The 20,339-nt window shown below is 39.3% G+C and overlaps 1 protein-coding gene across 1 annotated transcript in view; it reads right to left on the bottom strand.

Annotated features, from left to right (window-relative positions):
• pcxa (pyruvate carboxylase a) overlaps positions 1 to 20,339 on the bottom strand; it is a 98,063-nt gene that overhangs the window by 36,067 nt on the left and 41,657 nt on the right. The window contains exon 10 of the mRNA XM_056730899.1: positions 12,049 to 12,231. Coding sequence (XP_056586877.1) covers positions 12,049 to 12,231 — 183 coding nt within the window. The remainder of the gene's footprint in view (positions 1 to 12,048; positions 12,232 to 20,339) is intronic.

The raw sequence follows: 20,339 nt of genomic DNA, 5'->3' as shown, positions 1-20,339 counted from the left end.
AAAGCTGTTCTGTAAAACTGATGTTCTGTATTGTGGAATGAGGCTAATGTGCTATAATTGATCTGATCGGTTAAGTGGTTCCAAAGTCCTTAAAGCCGTAAGACGTCCGCAATGCTTTGAACCCCAAGCTTTTGACAGCGTACTGCACCTTAAAACCTGATGAAAATGTCAGATAGGATAATACGCACTAATGTGCTAATACAACTCCATTAAACCAAATAAACCAGCTTCACTCGCTCGGGTTAAGATTTAATTACAGATAACTTGAAATAAAAACAACAACGGCTTATCGGGAAGACCTCGGCAAGCGAGTTTAACTGCGTGTCATTTCCAGGGAAGATTTCTTCGCTTCTGTTGTGTGCGCGAGGTGCAAATAGTTATGAGGGAGGCCAAGCCCACTGCAGAGCGGTTTATATAACAGCTGACAGAAGAGAGGGAGATGGAGATGAAAGAGGCAGGATGGAGGTGTGATGTGTGGACAAGAAAGATGACAGTGGTGCAGTTGGGAAAAGTATACTGCCTGCATCGATATTCAAGCTGGTGTGCAGTTTCAATAAATGACCATAATATTATATCTGAAATGCTCCCAAGAGCTCAGATTATAGTTATGTATAAATTGGTGGCAAATTAGGGCATTAACAATATCTGCCTAAATGCTCTATAAAATGGCTAATTGATACTTTGCAGTATTGAAAACGCCACAATTTGACTAAACACAAAGCGACATCTCTGAAAAGCTCACTGAGATTTTCTCAATGCACACTGGGATTTATTTATTTATGAAACACACATGCAGAGCTGTGTTGAAAACTGGCTAAAGAGGGTATCTTATTACATATGTACATAATTTTGCTACCTACTGTCCAACTTTCACCTTCAGGAGTGCACATATGATGCTTTGATATTCTGCAGCTCTAGGTAGTTCCCTAGAGGTTTGGAACAGATATGCTTAGTAGTCTATACTCATTCAGTGCTATAGAAGTTAGATACTCATTAATAACAATAAAACACTAGGGTGTAAATCGGACGTTTTGTCACAATACGATCCAATATAATTTTGCTTATTTTTTGATACCTTGAAATAATTGATTATTGGTGATAAATTGCAATGACTATGATTCGATTCAGGGGTAGATAAATATGATTTATATAATTCATGGATGTTAAATATGTGCCTATTTTACACAACCAGGTACATTTTTAGTCAACTCATAAATGCAACCAAAATATCATGACTGTCGTTCCAAAACCTCGGACATCCAAATCCGCTGGCTTTCAGGAAATAGAATACAATGTAATTTTGAAATGATTAAGTACGGTGTTGTCAAAATGGACATTTCAATACTTTTCATTATTTAGATATTTAGATCCACTCTGTCGTCGAGGAGAATTCAAGTGGGACTTAAATATGCCATGGAGGGATATATAAATGATTTTAAAATAAATATGGTGGATACATTTTAATTGGAAGCGAGGGTTTAAACATCACAATGCAAGCGGGAGAAGCCTCGTGTTAAGGTTGTCACAATCGCAGAAACTGATGAGAGCTTTGGATCGTAAAATGATTCTCTATGGCGCAAAAACCTAAAGTTGCCTGAGTTCCATCCCTGTGCAACTCATATTCAACTGCCATTGGCTCATCTGCATGGGAGGAGCTCATCTGCAGGGGAGGAGCTTACCGAACCAATAGTCACTAGCAATTTACAATACGGTTGCATTTGTTGACAATAGTAAATGCATTAGTTAACATGAACTAACAATAAATAATACTTAAGTATTTACAATCTTAATGTTAATTACATAAATTTGCATTTTATGCATTATGCACAACTAATGCATTTTTTAATCAAATGTTAATGTAAGTGAATGCACAATGAACTAACATGATTAACTGTATCGACATTACCTAACAGTAAAAAATGTGACCCTGGCCCACAAAACCAGTGTTAGGGCGCGATCACATAGAACGCGCCTTTCATGTCCGAAAACGCGATCCTCGCCACACTTCTCTTTTGGTCGACTCTTTGTAAAGAGCAGCATGCAGCTAAAAAGCATATTTGATGTTGCTAGGTAACCACAGAAACAGCTGTACTGTCAGTCAAGGATTGTAGACCGAGCACTTGCTGTTAACGGTCATATTATCAGAAACTTTAAAAAGGTACAAACAGAGGGAGCTTGCTCTGACCTTGGGTCAGCAAACATAAGTTTCTCCATCATTGCAGTCGCCGGACGTTTCAAGCAACTGTAAAGTTCCGTCACCACATCGGAAGGCCCGCCTCTCCTTTCATTCGATTGGACAATAGGAAAAAGGCGCATTATGTCAAGCGCATTTCTGCTCAGAGTTGAGTTTTTTCAACTTCAGGTGCTCCGAGGCAGAAACGCGAAGTGCTGCATTCTCCAAAAACGTGAGGTGCTCTGCATGCATTAGCAGTGCTCAAAACGTCCCTGCCGACTGAAAAAAATTCGAAAGAGTCACATCTAACAGCAAGAAAAGGTGTTCTGTCTGATCGGCCCCTTAAGTAGCACAGGAACATTTTTAGTACAAGCCAAAAAAATGATATGGCACCAAATGATAGAATTTTCTTTAATTCCAAAAATCATTAGGATATAAAGTAAAGATCATGTTCCATGAAGATATACTGTACATGTTTTACCATACATATACAAAAACTAGATTTTTGTGAGTGGATGGCTTGCTACCTCCGATTAAAAACTACAAAAGTTGCGATTTTCTCAATATTTAGATTTTTCTGCGCGTCAGATTTCAGGGTTTTAAACGGTAGTATCTCCGCCAGATAATGTCATATCCTAGCAAACATAAATAGAAAGTTTGTTTATTCAGCTTTCAGGTAATGTAAACCATCAGTAACACCTCAAACAACCTGCTCATAACAAGCACTACAACCCTCTCTGAAATGTCCACTCAGAAAAATTACACACTAATGCCATGGTCTCCTTTTCACAGACTCTTTTGTTGCCGAGAGTGAAGTCTAAAATTTCAGGCATGCTTTTTATTTCCAAAGCACCCCCCAGAGTGCATAAATGTCTTTACACAGTCTATGAAGAGCGTGCAACACAGAGTTCAGAAAAAACTGTGGGCAGCAAATGGAGGAGAGAAAACATCATCCTTATGACTGCCACAGGCAACACTCTGCCCCCTTTACACAATTAAAACCTCCTGATTGGCACGTCGCTGGTTAGCACATCATGCATGCAGAAGCTGCAGTAGCAGTGATGCAGACAGAGGTGGACTGTTCTTTCTCTGGCAGTGATGACTTCACTGCAGCTGCATCCACGGAGCTCTCCTCCTCCCTCTCTATCTATCTATCTATCATGAGAAAGAGAGCAAGAGTCTTGACAACAACCCAGCAGAACACAAAGTGCAGTCTAAGCAACTTTAATCCTTTGAGTTTCTAATTCAAACTCGGCCGAACCAAACACATGGCGGGTAACATCTGCGGTGCACAGCGAGCAAGTGCTTTCTCTAAACGCTCTCCAACAGATACAGACAAAGTTTGCAAAATAGCAGACGTATAGCTGATGTCACAAAGCCCTAGTATTGTACAGAAAGTAAAATGGAGTGCTTAAGCATATTTCAACATATTAGTACATACGGTACTGTGTAAAAGTCTCAGAACATCATCGACTTTGTTGCTTTAGCATGTTGTAATTTATTTTTCAGTCCTTTTATTAAGATACAGACAGAAAATGAGGGAAAAATTTACATGACGTAAAAAAAATCTTTTTCAGTTTTCAGACTAACAGAGTGTCTACACTGGACGCGACAGATGCGACACATCAAAAGACATAATACATTATAATGTTTATCTATATGCCACGCAACAAACCCATTAAGTTGTGGCCGTCGCCTCCAGTTTAGACGCGGTGTTAAGTCAGCATTTTACACAGATTTAATCTTTTTATATGGAGTTATTTTTAGACGAATATTTGAATATATAGAAACACTATAATCTTTAAACACAAGCTAGAAAAAGTCTGTTTATTAAAAAAGTCGATTCCACAGGGATTAAAAACATCTTTCTGTCATTTTTACTTTACTCCATCTCCTTGTAAAACTAATCCCCACTGAATAGGGCTTAAAATAATCACCAGGTCATTGGAAATACTCCAAACATTCATCTGGATCATGAAGTGGAATATCAACTCCCACAAAACCAGTCCTCCTCTCCCCCCCGCTGTCTGGTCTCCTCAAACTCCCAACACCAAGGATAGAGAGAACGCCGTCAACTGTACATTTTGACTTTCTCACCTCTCTACGCCTGTAGGTCATGATGTTCTCACTTTCCCTTTAACTTAAGTAGGCCTGAGAGATGTGATGGAGATGTCCCGGTTCTTTAATGTGCACCACCTCTGTGACTTTTTAACCACCCTTTCTTATATCTCCCTGCCAGCACAGAATTACCCAGAAGCCTCTGCCTGTTCTGCTTCATCTCTTCTCCTCTTATCAAAACACACACCCTTTCCCGTCAGGACAGGGCTAGTGCGGGCGTCTGACAGTTGCTTTTCTGTTGGAGGTTGGAGCTGTCAGCCCCTTCCGCACCTCTCCGGTACCCACGGGTGCATACGCTCTCACTATTAGCAGCTCTCTCTTCATCAGTGGCAAGATTTCTCATTCACAACAGGTCTTCGCTGCCAGTGCCGCGAGCCAGGACTTTGAAAAGGCATTAAGTAATACCTCTAAGGTTGCAAGGTGCCGTGTTCCATTCATGCGGCCCCTTTGTTCCTATAGCTTTGATTCTGTTCTCCTATGAGCACCTGCTTTATTTTTAATGGAGTCGAGCGAGAGAGAACCAACAGCGTACAGATTTTTTGGATCCAAAGGGATATATGCACTCTCATCTAGTCGTATAACAACAAATGAACTTTTGTTTTTTGAGATAATACATCGTTTTCCAGTGAACTGCAAAACATGTATTCTTGAATCTTTGGATCCTACGAATAAAAGAGAATTTTCATCAGTTTAAAGATTTAACCAGAGACCATTCTACAGCATAAACGTTTGTGGGGGTGCAATGGTGTGATTACACTGAGAGAAAAAAATCTGGTTTCAAGCATAAATAAACCCACTAAAAATATTTGCCTAGGGGAGAGTAAAAATAAACCACAATTAAATAAACTAGTATCTATTATCACAATATTGCTTTAAGCACATTTATCTTCTCTTAATAAATGTAATGTATTTAATATCTTACACAGTAATCGTCAAGTAAATTTATCCTGCATGTGTCAATGATTAAAAATAGGGATGAAGACTTTTGCAGTGTATTTTTGCACTCCTGTTACCATAGAAATTTCTCAAGACGCACCAATAATAACCAACAACCCTGTGAAGCATCTCAAATGGGAACCTTCAAATCCCCATGGATTTTATTGAGGATTATGAGTAAAGGCACCCTGACATCAGCAACGGCGTCCTCACGGGAGAACCGTAGCATCTAGCTGGAGGCAAACAGCGCTTTCTAACAAACTCCTTTAGGTCGTCAGAAGGGCTTGTTTAGCAATAATGATAAGAGAAGACAACTTATCTCGAATACAACAGAACTACACAAACACATTAATAATACGGGACAAATACGGGATAAACAATAGCGACCATAGAAGCAGCACAGAGATCTCCAAAGCAGTCCCTTCATCAGAGTAAAGCTAGATATTGATTCAGCAGCAGAAAGCCAAAACAGACGATTGTCATGTGCAGCTGTGGACATAGATCTGCTCTGCTCATGTGTGACCGAAAGGAGTCACATTGTAGTCAAATGGCCACAGAGCTGAAGAGTTATACTGCTGTCAGGGCTGCCAATTTAACTCATTAAGTTACTTTGATTATTTAATTAAAAAATAATGTGATATAAAATGAATGCAGTGAATCATTACTCGCGGACGTGCCAAGTTAGAGATGTCTGTCTGCACATTGTATATACACTGACCAAGAGTTCTTGCAGTTACTGTAGTTGGAACACAAGAATGTGTCCAAAAGCCTAACTCAAACAAACTCCATTACTGTGGATAATAAACCAGTGATATGTTTATTATAGTGAAGCATTCTGTGCAAACCAGGCTTAAATTGTTGGTTGGTAATTAGTATGTTCGTGACGTCATCACGCTGTACTTGCGTCTCGGAACTTTCTGTATTTTAATACAACTGAATGCCCAATAAAACAGTTGTTTATATTAATTTATATATTTAATCGTTTAATGTTTACGTCATATGAGATTAGATCTGGGAAAACCCAACACAAGGTGCAAATTTATATTGGCCTATTAAAGTTTTTGATACCATATTCAGGCCCTTTCCAAATCAGTTTTTATTTTGCTCATACCTTGTGTATGTAAGAAAGTTATGGCTGAGGCGGCTGGAGCGCTATAATTTTCAGGAACGGAATTTGGAGAAAAACGTGTGTGATGGAAATAAAAGCACGTAATTGTCCAGTATGACAATTAAAAGCCACTTTAGAGTGGTAAGAGACTTACTGTAATAACAATAAAAAAAAAAAAACATTCCTAGTGTTGAAGATAACTCCCAGTCCTGCAGACTGGGAGCTCGGTCATCTCACGAAAACATTGTATAAAAAAATTTGCATGCCATAGTTTACACAAGACTGGCGGGAAATGTGCATTGATTCTCCTTCATTCTTCATGTTATGTGGTTCACTTTGATAGGTAAACTGTCTTTCCCCGCGTCCCATCGCGACATCTGACAGGTTTTCCCAGATCGCATCACATATGTCTAGCAATGACAGGTGAAAACACGAGTTTTCAGAGTTGCGGAGACTTTTTTTCTCCCTCGAACCGATGGTCGCACCGATGCGACCTCTGATTATTTTTAGTCGCACCATTGAGAAATAAGGTCGCATTTGCGACCAAATTGGTGGCACTCTAGAGCCCTGAGTGGGTTGCCTTTAATACTTCAGTACATAAATAAATTCTAAAAAAGGAAAGAAGAAAGTACTTTAACAATTATTAAATAAAAATGAACAGGAACACTAAAAATATAAAAAGTTAATTCAAAATATTATATAGAAAACTGAAAAAACTACAACTCTGGTTGAAAGATGTAGAACTAAAGAATATACAGTATTAAATTAAAATTAGTTATTTGAGATAATTTTCACGTCATAATAAATAAACTACCGAGACCAATTGAAATCTTTATTGCCGTTGTAAAAACAAAGGTTATTCCTAATGCCAAGTAAAGCTTCTTATAGATGTGAACCAGTAATAAAGAGCCGTTTGTTTTCTTTATACCAGTGTATGGCTTGTACTAGAGAAGTACAGCTCCACTCTGACAGAAGGTGAAAAGACCATGATGACTGTGGAATGACAAACACACTTCAAACTGGAGACCGCAGCCCTCCAGGGAGAGCAGGATGGCATATTTGAGTTTGCGTCCTGATTCAATTTCACGTATTTACTTAAGAGTGAGACCGCTCTTCGCCTGTTCTTTTTCTTCCTCCATACCTCCTCCCTCTCTCTAGAGCCCTTAATCTCTGTCAGCGCCCATCACTCTTCCACCACCGCCTTCACGCAGAGACGCTCTCTCCAGCCTCGCATCATGCGCTCGGCCTCCTGGCTCCTGACACGAGCTCAACTTCCTGACAGTGATGAACATATCTTGATATCATATAAAAGCAGGCGTCCCAGAGAAGAGACAGTACAAATAAAAAGTGAAAGCAGACGAAGAAAAGCATTGGAGAACAGCATTAAAAGAACTGTATGTTTAGCGAACATGACTGTTAGATCTGCGTGGAACTCCGTGATTTCGGGAGGAGCTTTTGAAAGCCAGCAGGACGGGGCTTAAAAACATGATGAAACATTCAGGAGTTTATTTAAACACACTGAACTGTTAGCACCAGGGGCGTATGTTCGGCTCCAATTGTTTCTCTAGCGTTGATTTTCTTTACTGCAAGGAAACTGCCATCCTGCCGTTTCCAATTGAGGTTCCTTGCAAAAAACATATGTCTAGATCACCATCCACAACTGTTAAGTGTTCTCTAATGGCCAACAACGCAGGGCTACCCAGGGTGGTACAAAGTGAAGTTGTCGGAGCATGAATGTATGTGTGCGTGTGTTCAAATCTACTTTAAAAGCAGCAGACTGTGGTCAGACTACAAACCTTACTAAAGTGTACTAGACGTATGTATTATTTAATCCTCAGAGCAAAAAGGTTTAGTCATTAGTTCACATTTACATTACCACAGTAAAAGGGTTTAAGTCACATTTATATAAGAAAAAAACCCTTGAACAAATACTGGCTGAAACACGCTGCCTGCTCAATTTGAAAGATCGATTGAAGGGTGAAAACTACAAAATAAAGCTAAGTAATTAAAAAACTGATTTCAATGCACAACCTTTTCCAGAGGACACTTCAATCTTCTGCTCCATTTGTAAATTCTTTAACCTTCCTCTCACCTCAAGAGTAAATCCTTAATGGAAAAAAAATGCAATTGTCCCCTTACACGGCGAACAACAACGGTAAGCACATTAACATGCTGTACTAGTACACTGTCCTTGTACAACAGCGAACATCATGTGTGCCAACAATGTGCAACTTGACAAGCTTTCATGTAAACCTGGTTAAAATCTGCCTGTTTTGAACCAGACGTGTTAACCTCAGACAGTATTTTAAAGCACAGTCAAGTGGAGTAGAATGTAGAGGTTTTTCGCTAGCACAGTTAGCAAACCACAGTGAAAGATACTTTAAACAAAACGCTAATGTAATAACATTCCATCTTCATTCTATCTGTAATAATAGTGAAGAATGATGAGAGTAGTCGTGTTGTTTTGTTGATAGGCTGCCGCAGAAAACGCACTGTTGCTATGGTTACACCCTCAGTCGAGCATGACTTCTGCTCCCGAGCATCTACTTAGCACACTCGAACCTGTGATCTAACTTTTGAGGTTAATAAGGCACAAACGGGTTTAAAATGGCTGCTGATATGTACTTTTGAAAAATAAATGTAAATGTTAATTAATGAAGTCAGATTATTATTATTTATCGGGTCGTTAGCAATATTTTGTGGCAGATTTTGTTGCTTGTTTTAAGCACAAATTCACTGAAATTTCATTTTTTTACTATAAAGAAGATTTATTTTTTAAGGTCTTTAGTTTGGTCATCAAGAAAATGCTTCTTGATTCAAGAATGTTAGGCATTTTTACTTGAAAACAAGAAAAAAAGTTTAAGCAAGAAAGTCATTTTTTGCAGTGTAAGATTTAAAATAATATTGAATACATGAAAACAGAAACTGGAAGTTCTTCTGGATCAGTGTTAACATCTTGCAAAGTGGTCTATACAACCAGACAACTGCAAAATCTGTCATGTTAGAAAAACAAAGAAACTTTTTTCTAAGAATAATTACGAATATCTTATAGACTGCTTTACAAGATGTAAACTTTTTTTAACCATATTCTGCATGACCATACTCTACATCCCTAATCCTACCCAATACCTAAACCGAACAACTACCTTTCTAACTATTAATAAGCAACAAATTAAGAGTTTATTGGGGAAAAAGTCGTAGGAAAGGGTTTGTTAATAGCAAGAATTAGCCTCTATACTGAAGTGTGACCAAATATTCTTTTAACTTTTGATTTGGTTGTAAATGTTATGCTGGTTGTATTCTGCTCAAATGTTTGTGTAGAAACAGGCCTTCCTTCTGCTCCAGTGTTGGGCCTCCTTAGTTTACGTCAAATATTTTCAAATTTAATACAATTTATCCAAAGAACCTCATTCTGAAGAACTTTTGTGTGAAATGGGCCTCATGTGACGGTCTCAGCAAAGCTGTAAGTCAGTTTTGATAAAATCTTTACCTAATGCAAATGAGCAATTATGAGTTGTTTCTTCCTCATTGCTGATGTACAACACATCCTGCAGTTCTGATCCAGACCTTTAAAGTGCGCCAAGACCAAACCCAAAGTGTCAGAAAGTCGCTGATTTCCCTGTTCTACTTCTGTGAACGGATGTCATAACCATGCTCCATTATTTGAACAGTTAATTAAATCTGGTGGTGGCGGTTCTTTATAAATTGGCTGTTTGAGGATGCCTAATAAAAACAAGGGAGCTCTCCAGCCCAAAAGGAGAAGGGCGGCCTCCCCCCGCTGGGCGCAGCATCATAGGTGTGTGAGTCAAAAAGAGAGAGCGACTGCTAAAAAATTAAAAGATCGAGGAAATACGTGTAGGAGAGCGCATTAATGCTGTAAAGATGAAAGATGGAAATTAATCAAATGTGGGGGGGAGAGGGAGCCTGTAAATTAAGACAGCGGGAGAGGTTTGAACTTAACGCGTATCCTGGAGCGTCTTCATCAGTCTTCATTAAAAACAGGCGGGCCACAACACTGAGCAAAGCTCTGGCCAATCGCCCGCCAGCTGAAAGCGATTCTCAGAATGCAGCCTACTGCTTCCATGACCGCTTTTGTCTGTCACACGTGGGAATAAGGCCTACGGGGGAAATGAGGACATGATATGTGAGGACCTGTAGCACAGCTACGACAGGAGAGTCGGTGAAACCTGGAAGGTGAGGCGGAAAGAGAAATATAGGGGTGGAATGACTAAGTGAGTTGAAGGCAATTTTCTAAGACGTTCTGACTCAACCTTTACTTTAGCTTTGGGGTAGAAACCCAATTGAGTGGACTGCAGAACGTGGTAAGAAAAATAATGATCCTTAAAAGGTATTTAAAGTCTTGGAGTAATCTTTATAACACTTTTTTAAGAACGAAGAGCAGATTAGATGGTAAGAAAATGTGCTAGGTGGAAAAACGGTGCAGTCGAAAACAATGCATTAAGCTTCCCCGATGACCACACTTCAAGACTTCAATGCTTAGCTGTGCTGAGATACTTCTGTTACATTTCACACCTTATGTCTAAAAACACAACACGGCTAACTGAATTCATAGCAAACATCAAAGAATCTCATAAGGGACTTCAATTGTATTCATACACAGCAGATATACAATATATACAGAGTAAACTGACCACCAGATGATTACAAAAGATGATAAAATGGGATACTCATAAGAATACATATCAATTGATATATCTAGAATAAACAGGGTAAGTCACACGTTTGGCAAAAGTCAACGTGGGGTGTTTTCTTTAATTATAGAATGTTGCTAACCGAACAACGGTGGTCCGCATTGACTTGCATTGGTTTTGTCTCCATACAATAGAAGTCAATGTGTACCGCTCTTGTTCGGTTGCAAACATTCTTCAAAATATCTTCTTTTGTGTCCTGCACAAGAAAGAAAGTCACACAAATGACGAGAGGGTTAGTAAATAACGACAGAAGATTTCTGGGTGAATTCTTAACCTCTCCTGTCACAACATGATATTCTCCTAACAGCCTGTAAAACAAATGTCTAAAGCTACTTACAGGAAAGCTCCTTCCCTGATGGTTCAGGTAAACGCATTCATTTCATTCCCGCTGATTAAATGCATCACTCCCTGACAACTTCTCCCATCCGTCCCTCCCTTTCACTAAACCAGCTCATGGGAATGCGGTACGCTTTGAAACTTTTAACCAACAGCATCATTAGCGGCATTACTCAAACTCTGATCACATTATTCTGATAAAATACAACATTACTGTCTATTGGCTGAGTGACTCATCCACCGCGTTGTGATTTCTGTGTGGGAGACATAAAAAATTTTTTTAAATGTTTTTAGCTCCGGAAGACTCCAGATCTGAGCAGAGCCTCATATGGTTGCTTGCATGATGGGTGACAAGATCGAGAAGTGCCTGGTGCTCAGATGGGTTTCAAAGAAAACAGCACATTTAACAAGGGTATAGGAAATCTATATGTTGCCACGCAGTATAAAAAAAAAAACCGCTTCCAGTCATTGATGCTTTACCTCAAAACAACTTCTTGCTTTCAGCATTTGATGCATTAGCTTTCATTAACTAAAGCACTTTCTTGGAAAACTGACTTGACCACTACACTTTAATAATGACTGCACAGCAGTTTAGTTTCCCCATGACCTTCAAAAGCACATCTGAAGCAATCGTCTGCACTGCTCTGGGTGATTTTCGGGCTTACCTTGACTCCCCGGACACGGAACTCGGCTAATGCTCTGCTCATTTTAGCAGAGGCAGCTGGCAGGTCTTTTGCACTGGCGATCACTTTAACTAGTAGAGAGTCGTAATGAGGGGAAATGACAGCACCCTGGAAGGCAGAGGCGCTGTCCAGCCTGATTCCCATGCCCTCTCCACTGCGGAAGACCTGCCAAGAGGAAAGATGAAGACGTTTAGAATATAGATTAGACTCCGTGTTTTTGCTTCATTGACTTTAATGAGCAAAAATATTTTATTAAAAAACATGACTCTGTGGCTTATTAGTGTAGATGCCAGTGGCGGAGCTACGGGGTGGGCTAAGGGGGCTTAAGTCCCAAAACTTATCTGTAAAGCACTAAATGATTTTATCACCATGTCTTGTATGAATCACTTACAAGTCGTCCACATGTATGGATGGCTAAACCCCTCACATAAATGTTTTATGTGGACTAAAATTATAAGCTTCAGTAAAAGGCAAAAACTTTAAAAAACAGAAAAAATTATATCATTAGCACATAAAATTCCTAATGATAATTTAACTTTCCCAGCATTTTCACTGAACCTAAAAAAAAATGGAGCCCAGAATATTTTCTACGAATTTATAAACACAAAATATATTAAATAAAAGCTTTATAGAGTTTTAAATTGCTTTAAAATTATGTATTCTCTCTTTATTTGTTTTTAATCACCTCTTGAATCTCTAAACATGGTTGGAGTCTTTGCTTCTGTACTTATTCAAAAGACTGGTAACACGTCCCCTACAGTATAACAGTAAACCCACAGATTTTCAGAAATTTCCATTAATGGCGTTAAAGAGTTCATACAAATACACCGTTCTATACACTTCTCTGAAAAAAACTATAATAATGTTGAGTAAACAAACAATTTTTTTGTGAATAAGTGCCACAAACAGACATATGGGTCAAACTAGCGGCTTACTTCTTTGAAATACTGTACGATCTCAGAATCTCAGAACATGTTTTCAATTTGAAAATGGTGTCAATGTGGTGTTAAAGGTGTCATTGAGCGATTTAGCAAAACAGTTTTTCATCGACACGGGAGGCAGCCCTCAGTCGCTTACGCAGAAGGTTAAATAAAAAACAACTATTTCAAATCTAACATTTCTAAGAGAGCTAACCCCTTGAACATCAAAAACATCCATCGAGCAAAAACAGAGCAACAGTCGAGCACCTCAGAGACGTGAGCAGAAAAACAGATCAAAATTGAGGTAAAAACTCTGACACGCACACAGAAACGCTCGTGTGGCAGCCAACTGGCAGCAGCCATTTACTGTCGCAATTGTGCTCCCATCTCAGCCTCTGGCATCCACATTACAATCATCAGCACAGTGATGCTGATGTGTGCGCAGAGATCCGGGCAGCGAGAGTGCTATTGAAAGGTTGGGGTGTTATATACAACGATATAATGATAGTAAGAAACAAGCAGAAATGGGAAAAAGCAGGGGCCTTGGCTTCATTACAGATGATCTCTGGGTAATTCCTAAGATTGCTCGACGTTGATCGCGCCGCAGTTTGCGACATAAGACGTGCTAATGAACGGCAAAATCGCCCGAGATTTTACTAGCATTGCCATGGCAATCCAACGGAGTAATTTCATTTCACTCAAATTGAGTGAAAATTTGATTTGATGCTGTTAATGGCCTCAGCCACCCGGAGAGACAAGCGTCAGAGAGAGAAGATGCTATTTCACCACAATTTACACTTGAACGTGTATGTTAAGAGAATGACTGTAAATAAAGTTATTTTTTGATGAGCTTTGCTTTGAACTGTTGTTTATTTTAATTACAGATTTAAAAAAAGAAATATCCTGATACACTGTTTACTCATAAACGTTTTCATCCGGACACCTTCTCTTCATAATAAATCATTTAAAGTTTTCATAAATATCAGCTTATGTGGATAAAATGTGAGACCTATATAGTAATGTGGAAATAAATAACAAAATAAAAATAACTATTGTATCTTTAATTATAAATAGCAATGCAATGTTAGGTTTTAAATTAAGTCAAATTTTCACCCATTTTTTTTTAAACTTTAATTCAAAACTGTGGCAGGTAAAACCAGACGACATGTTTTGTTCCCTGTCTTAAAAATCACTGCATCCCATCTCTTTACGACAAGCTCCACGCTGATCCGTCCAGCTAGGCTTAGACATGCGAAGGCAAAATGAGCCCAGACAGCTTCAACAATGATCCAAAGCTTTTCATCATCGGATAGATGCTTTAGGACAGGATTTCTGCCGAAACGCTACTGATCTGGGTCACAGCAAGACTTCTGGAGGAAGTGAGTCTCACAAAGACATCAGAAGAGGAAGCAGAGACGGCCAGCGCTCTGCATGGGTCAGTTTTATCTCTTTCTCTCTCTCTCGCTCGCTCGCTCTCACTTTTTTTGTGCCGTTTGTAATTAAGAACCTCAGGAGCGTGGCCGAAATGAACGCTGAAATTGCATGACGCATGGCTTCCTCACCCAGGGGCTTGGAGTCTCAAATGAGAGCTTAAATACAATTACAGACCTGTACCTGCCACACTGTGAGCAGAGAGTTTTATTAGAGTTGCTTTCTGAAACTCCAAGGCATATAAACAATGAAGGCATTGAGAGAGGGAGAGCGAGAGAGAGAGAGAGAGAGAGAGAGGGAGCTTAAGGTAAGGGAGAGTATTTCAGAGGTGGCAGGATAGGGATGGTAATAGATGGAAAGATATCCCACAGTTTCTGAGCTCCTAACAGCTCTGCATGCTCTAACAGGCAGAAAACCCACCAGTGAGATGAGCGAGAAACGTTCACCCGGCTCTTTCATCTATAGAGGGAATGTGACATGTGATGCACGGAGGATCGGGTCTTTGAGTGTGTCAACCTAATCACAGTTATTCCTTGTCGAAAATAAGCCTGACTTTATTTGAAATGTTGTCATATCTATGAAGGATGTGTGATAAGTGAGCGGCACATCTTCTGGGTAGCAGGGATGAATGATTAAAACACAGATTGTAGTTTATGACATACAAATGCAAAACAAAAAATGTTTACGTACAATACGTACTAAATGAAACCCTGGCTAAAGAATATTGTGACGTTTTACAGAAACTAGATTTTAATACGCACACAATCACAGCTTTAAGTTTTACACAAAGTACTGCTCTCCCTATCGTCAGCCCATTTCTGCAGTCTAGTGTACATGCTGAAGTCTACTTTGAGTGGCAGACTGAAGAAGAGAAGTCCTGGAGAAAGGTCACGGAGACAAAAATCTATAAGGGTGAAGTGGAGATCTGCTGAGGTGTTTTTGTGTGCCAGGGTGCAGTGACATTTTCTACATTACGATAATGCTGCAGGCTGCTGTTCATCATTGTACATGTGTGTTATGTGAGGATATATATATACTACACACACACACATCACCACATAAGGTGTGAGGCAATGTGATCTGAAGCATCATGGTACATGTGCATACGTGCATAAAAAAAACAGGGTGAAATTTGCACAGTGAGCCGTGCGAGTTACAGCGACTGTGCAAACTCAAAATGGCCACATGCCAATCTTGCCCATCTCCTCTTTCCCTTGTGTTTGTACAGCATCCCTCGCTGTTAAGTAGGTCACATCACCTCCCCTGTTTCGCCAGCAGCTTCAGATCTATTTACCCGGAGTCTATGTTAGCATTTCCATAAGCGCTGGATATGACCTGCCCATGTCTGTCCCACGGGCTGCCCGGCATCCCAATACAGCTGCTGTCCTTCAAAAACACAACGCAAGATGATTTCCAGAAATATTTTTTTATTATCAGGAATAGCGTATTTAGTCAATAAGTGTAAGAAAACTAAAATATTAGTCAAGTTAAAAATAAAACCATGCAAATAAAAGCCATCACCCTCGATCGTGACATCTGAGGTGATTACGTCCCATTAGTAACCGAATTAGGTAAGGTGCACAAAGTAAATTTACAGCACAACGTTAAACATTCCCATGCAGATTATATTTCAGACTTTAAGTTTAGGATATTTTTATTTGGTCAAAATTAACCAATGTATCATTACAAGAAAGACAATGCAGGGAGGCCAGTGGAGGAGGGCGGAGAAGCGTTGCAGTCAAAACGACTATCGTCCTAAGGTAGGCAATGAAAGAGGCTGGTATTTGCATAAAGAAAACGGCTATTAAAAACTAAATTGTTAATTGTTAGCTAATAATTGCTAATCCATTTACAACAGTTACAGTTTACAATAAGGTGCTATTTGTTAACAATGTAAACAGTATTTAAATCACTTAAAGTACAGTGTTTTTTCCATTTCCTGAAAAACAGTGAATTTGGACATCCAAAGTTTCAGTGTAACAGTGATGTTTTTAACTAAACTTTGTTTTAACTTGTCTAATAAAAGACAGAAAAGAATGAATCGCACACAAATATATTTCTCCACAGAAAAGGAAAAATAAAGAGAAGGGAACCTTTCACCTGTCAATATACAGTAAAAGGTTAATGCATGACATCACTGCTTGTGGGCGGGGCCTCTCCTTACAATACACGAGGAAAGGATACGCAGTATGTCTTTCCCTCCAGCCATTTTCACAACACCATGAACTCCGATAAGAACATTCCAAAAATCGGTTTGATGCTCTGTTGCAACCAGTGTTCTGTCCATCTCGCTAGCCGCTTTTCCTCAACTGGGGGACAAGCAGAAGCACATCAATACTTTGACAAGTCCAAAAGGAGCGTGTGCGAGCTTCATCGCACTGAAAAATACATCACAAGATCTTGTCAGCCTCATCTATAAGCGCTCCCGGGCTCTCTGGTGTAAGGAAGCACAGAGCACTGAAGAGGTCGCGACCTCCAGGGCCTCTATGGACGTGTGAAGAGCGTTTGCTCAGAGCAGTTCACACAGTGCAGTGAAGGCTGATCCGCGTCAATCATCAGGGCTCAATTTTTCACATAAGCCAAAGGATTAGCTGGATTTGATGTGATAAAGAACGGTAAAGTTTTAAAAATGTCTGTGATTTCTGCTATTGTGTGTGAGGATGTGGATCACCCACATACAGCAGAGGACGTGATGAAGGTTGTTTCAATGCCAGATGTAAAAAGAAAACGCCTTAGTAGAAATGTCTTCAGCAAAGACCTCATTAAACATCCTTAAGACTTTCATCTATGCCATTTAATATATTTAAAAGGCTTTACTTTTGTGAATTTAAGACATTCAGATGCATTTTAATGCTACTTAAAGATCTGCAGACAATCTGGGATGATTAATTTAATCAGACAATATAAAACCTAGAAAATAATAAGCTTTGTGCTCTTTGTTTACATGTATGATTGTTCAGCTGTGAGTGGGCTTGTTCTGTGTGTTTTGTTTAACTGTGTCACACAAACACTCCCAAACAAACGTCTGGCATCTGCATCCACAGCAAAAACCAGCCCCTGATTCTCCCAAGCTGTCACAGACCGGACAAATCACAGTCACATGGCAACAACCCAAACCAGCTGTGGCTGCTGCAGAGCAATTACAGCAACATGGGAAGACACCGCTCCTTCTCTGCTCTATCATCTCTCCGTCACATTAGTGTACAGGGATCGACAGGAGTGCCACCAGATCCTTAGCAGCATCATGGGTACATCTACAGACCTCAGGAAATAAAGACCGGCCTAGGAAAATGTGGATACAGAACCCAAATATCCTTACGCGAGCACACTCAAAGTGATGAAAGTACATTGCTTGAATACATTGCATAGCTCCATATGCTCCTCTGACGCCTTCTGAGAGAACAATAAGTCAAGTTGGAAATCGCATTTTTACATTTGCTGAAGAAAGTATGTACCGGATGGTACCGGAAAGGTATTGCTTTGCAGTGGTTCAGGTGTTTTGAGTGGTTGGATAAACGCCATTTGTTGGAAAAAAGTCAATGAGTGTTTGGACTGTTGGTGTTTGTTGGCATTGGAGTTTGTAAGAGGAGTGTGAATTAGCCCTTAAAGGCTTAGTTCATGCAAATTTTTTAATTAATTCATCATTTACTCACCCTCTTGTAATTCCAAACCTGTATGACTCTCTTCATTTCGCAGAACATTAAAGAAGATGTTTTGAAGAATGATGGTAACCAAACCGTGGTGGGGCACATTTACACAAAACCAATGCAAGTGAATGGGTTCTGGTTAACAACACTTTAAAATGAACATTAATTTTTGGGTGAACTATAACTTTAAGGCTTGCATACTGGGCCTAAAAAGCACTTCATCACCTCTCGATGGCAGCGTTGAGATTTGACATTAAAGGGACAGTTCACACTAAAATTAAAACCCTTTTGTAATTCAAAACGTGAATATATTTAATGTTGTTGGGGCACCAACATTCTTCAAAATATCTTTTGTGTTCTGCATAAGCAACTAATTCATACAGGCATTGGTCTAATAATCTTGCGCAACTGTAGAAAAAACATAAATCAGCTTTTGATTGTTTATATTTGTATACACGTAAACTAGATCATGCCAATAAAGGTTCTTTGAATCTTGAATCTAGCATCAATACTAAGCATAACTAAGAACAAGCAAAATACAAAACGATGGCAGAAGAGGTGTGGGGGCAGGAGAGAGAATAAAAAGAAAATAAATAAAGGATGTATTAATAAAGGTACGGAGTCTGATCTGTGGAGTCAAACCGATAGCAGAACACCAATGATTTTGCACTAATAGTAAGAACAAAATTAAATCGTGTTTGTGTGTGAGAGAGAGCGAGAGAGGAAGAGAGAGAGGACTGGAGAAGGTTGAACTTCATACTGTATATATATTCCGTGCATGTCTGATTTCAGTGTGTCATTCAGCCAACCCCACATATTACCCTGCAGCTTCCCTCATAAAAACAGTCTTTAACATCCAGGCAGAACTAAAATACATATGGGAATAGGAAACAGAATTAAATCCACAGTCAAGATAATGTAAAATTGTAAATACCGAAACAAAGATATTCAGAGACTTATCTAAAAACACAGATGTTACAATCACCATGAGAGAAAAATAACAGAATGGAAAGAGGGTTAAATAAAAAAAAAAGAAATGGCTCCGAGAGAAAACACCAGACAGAAAGAGAAAGAGCACAAAGCAGAATTGAAAATTAGGAAGGGCACGCAAGCACAGACACAAGAAGAGGTGATAGAAATGACGGAGTAATAGAAAGAAAAAGACAACAACATGAGGGTGATGAGGGTCTAAGAAAAAGTAAGATGCAGGAGAAAGTCAAGTAAAAACCACAGAGAAACCTCAGAATGTGGCAGAAAGATAGATTTCATTACCACCACAAATGGACTGATTTCAGAGCATATTTTATAAGGAATAAAATGCCAATCACAGTTAAAGTCCAGCTCTGTCTATTGGGCCTCATGCCAGGAAAGCAGGGGACACGTAGAGGAAGATGTTCATTCCACACAATTCCGTAAATGGAAAATTTTCTATTTCATTTCAGGGGCCAGATTGAAATATACTGTTTCAAGGGGTGACAGCACGCCGGAACCACCAAAATGGAGGTCTCCACAAAATGCATTACCCGAGGATAGAAAATATCCGCTGTATGACAGACAGCCCAGCCAAGGTAATCTGCAGAGATGCTGCGGACTATACAGGGAAAGAGATGAAGACGTACTGCGAATTTTAAAAAGCTTTCGAGAAGACAGCAGACAAGATTCACTTGTGCTTAGCTAAAAATACATTTAGAGGATGCTCAGAAACATCCAAGACTAATAAGAGAGACTGAATTTATGATCAATAGAGAGCGGAGACGTCTTAAAGAGGGCAATAACAAGGTAATTTATGGAGCAACAATGAGGGACTTAATATTTAAGGTTTACTAAAACGGCAGACTTCCACTGGAAGCATTCAATCAGATAAATTACATTCACTCCTCATTATGTTCATGGATGATCAAAGTCTGGAAAATTAGTCCAAAATAAGTGAAGTGGAAAGGAAAAGTGTGCTCAACACTTTGGAAGTGAAATTTCAAATTCCATCTGTGTGATGCTTACTTGTTCACCTTTAAAAAGCAAGAAAATCAGTTAAGATAATGATAGCTTGAGATAATAGGTCTTTTCCAATGATTCTCAATAAGTTTTCAAAATAACCCTATCAGTTAGTCCTACTGAGATAAACACGGCTTTCAAATGTTGTCAGAGGATGGAGCGCAGCATATCAACCACATACCTGAACCCCTGATTACATGTAGTCCTCACAGCAGGATTACATCACTCATGAACAAAATGAAAGTTAAAACCTTTTCATGTTATGATATGAAGATTGATTTAT

The sequence above is a fragment of the Triplophysa dalaica genome, chromosome 19 (genome assembly GCF_015846415.1).
Source record: "Triplophysa dalaica isolate WHDGS20190420 chromosome 19, ASM1584641v1, whole genome shotgun sequence".
Taxonomy (NCBI): Eukaryota; Metazoa; Chordata; class Actinopteri; order Cypriniformes; family Nemacheilidae; genus Triplophysa; species Triplophysa dalaica.
This window is presented reverse-complemented; position numbering and strand designations above follow the sequence as displayed.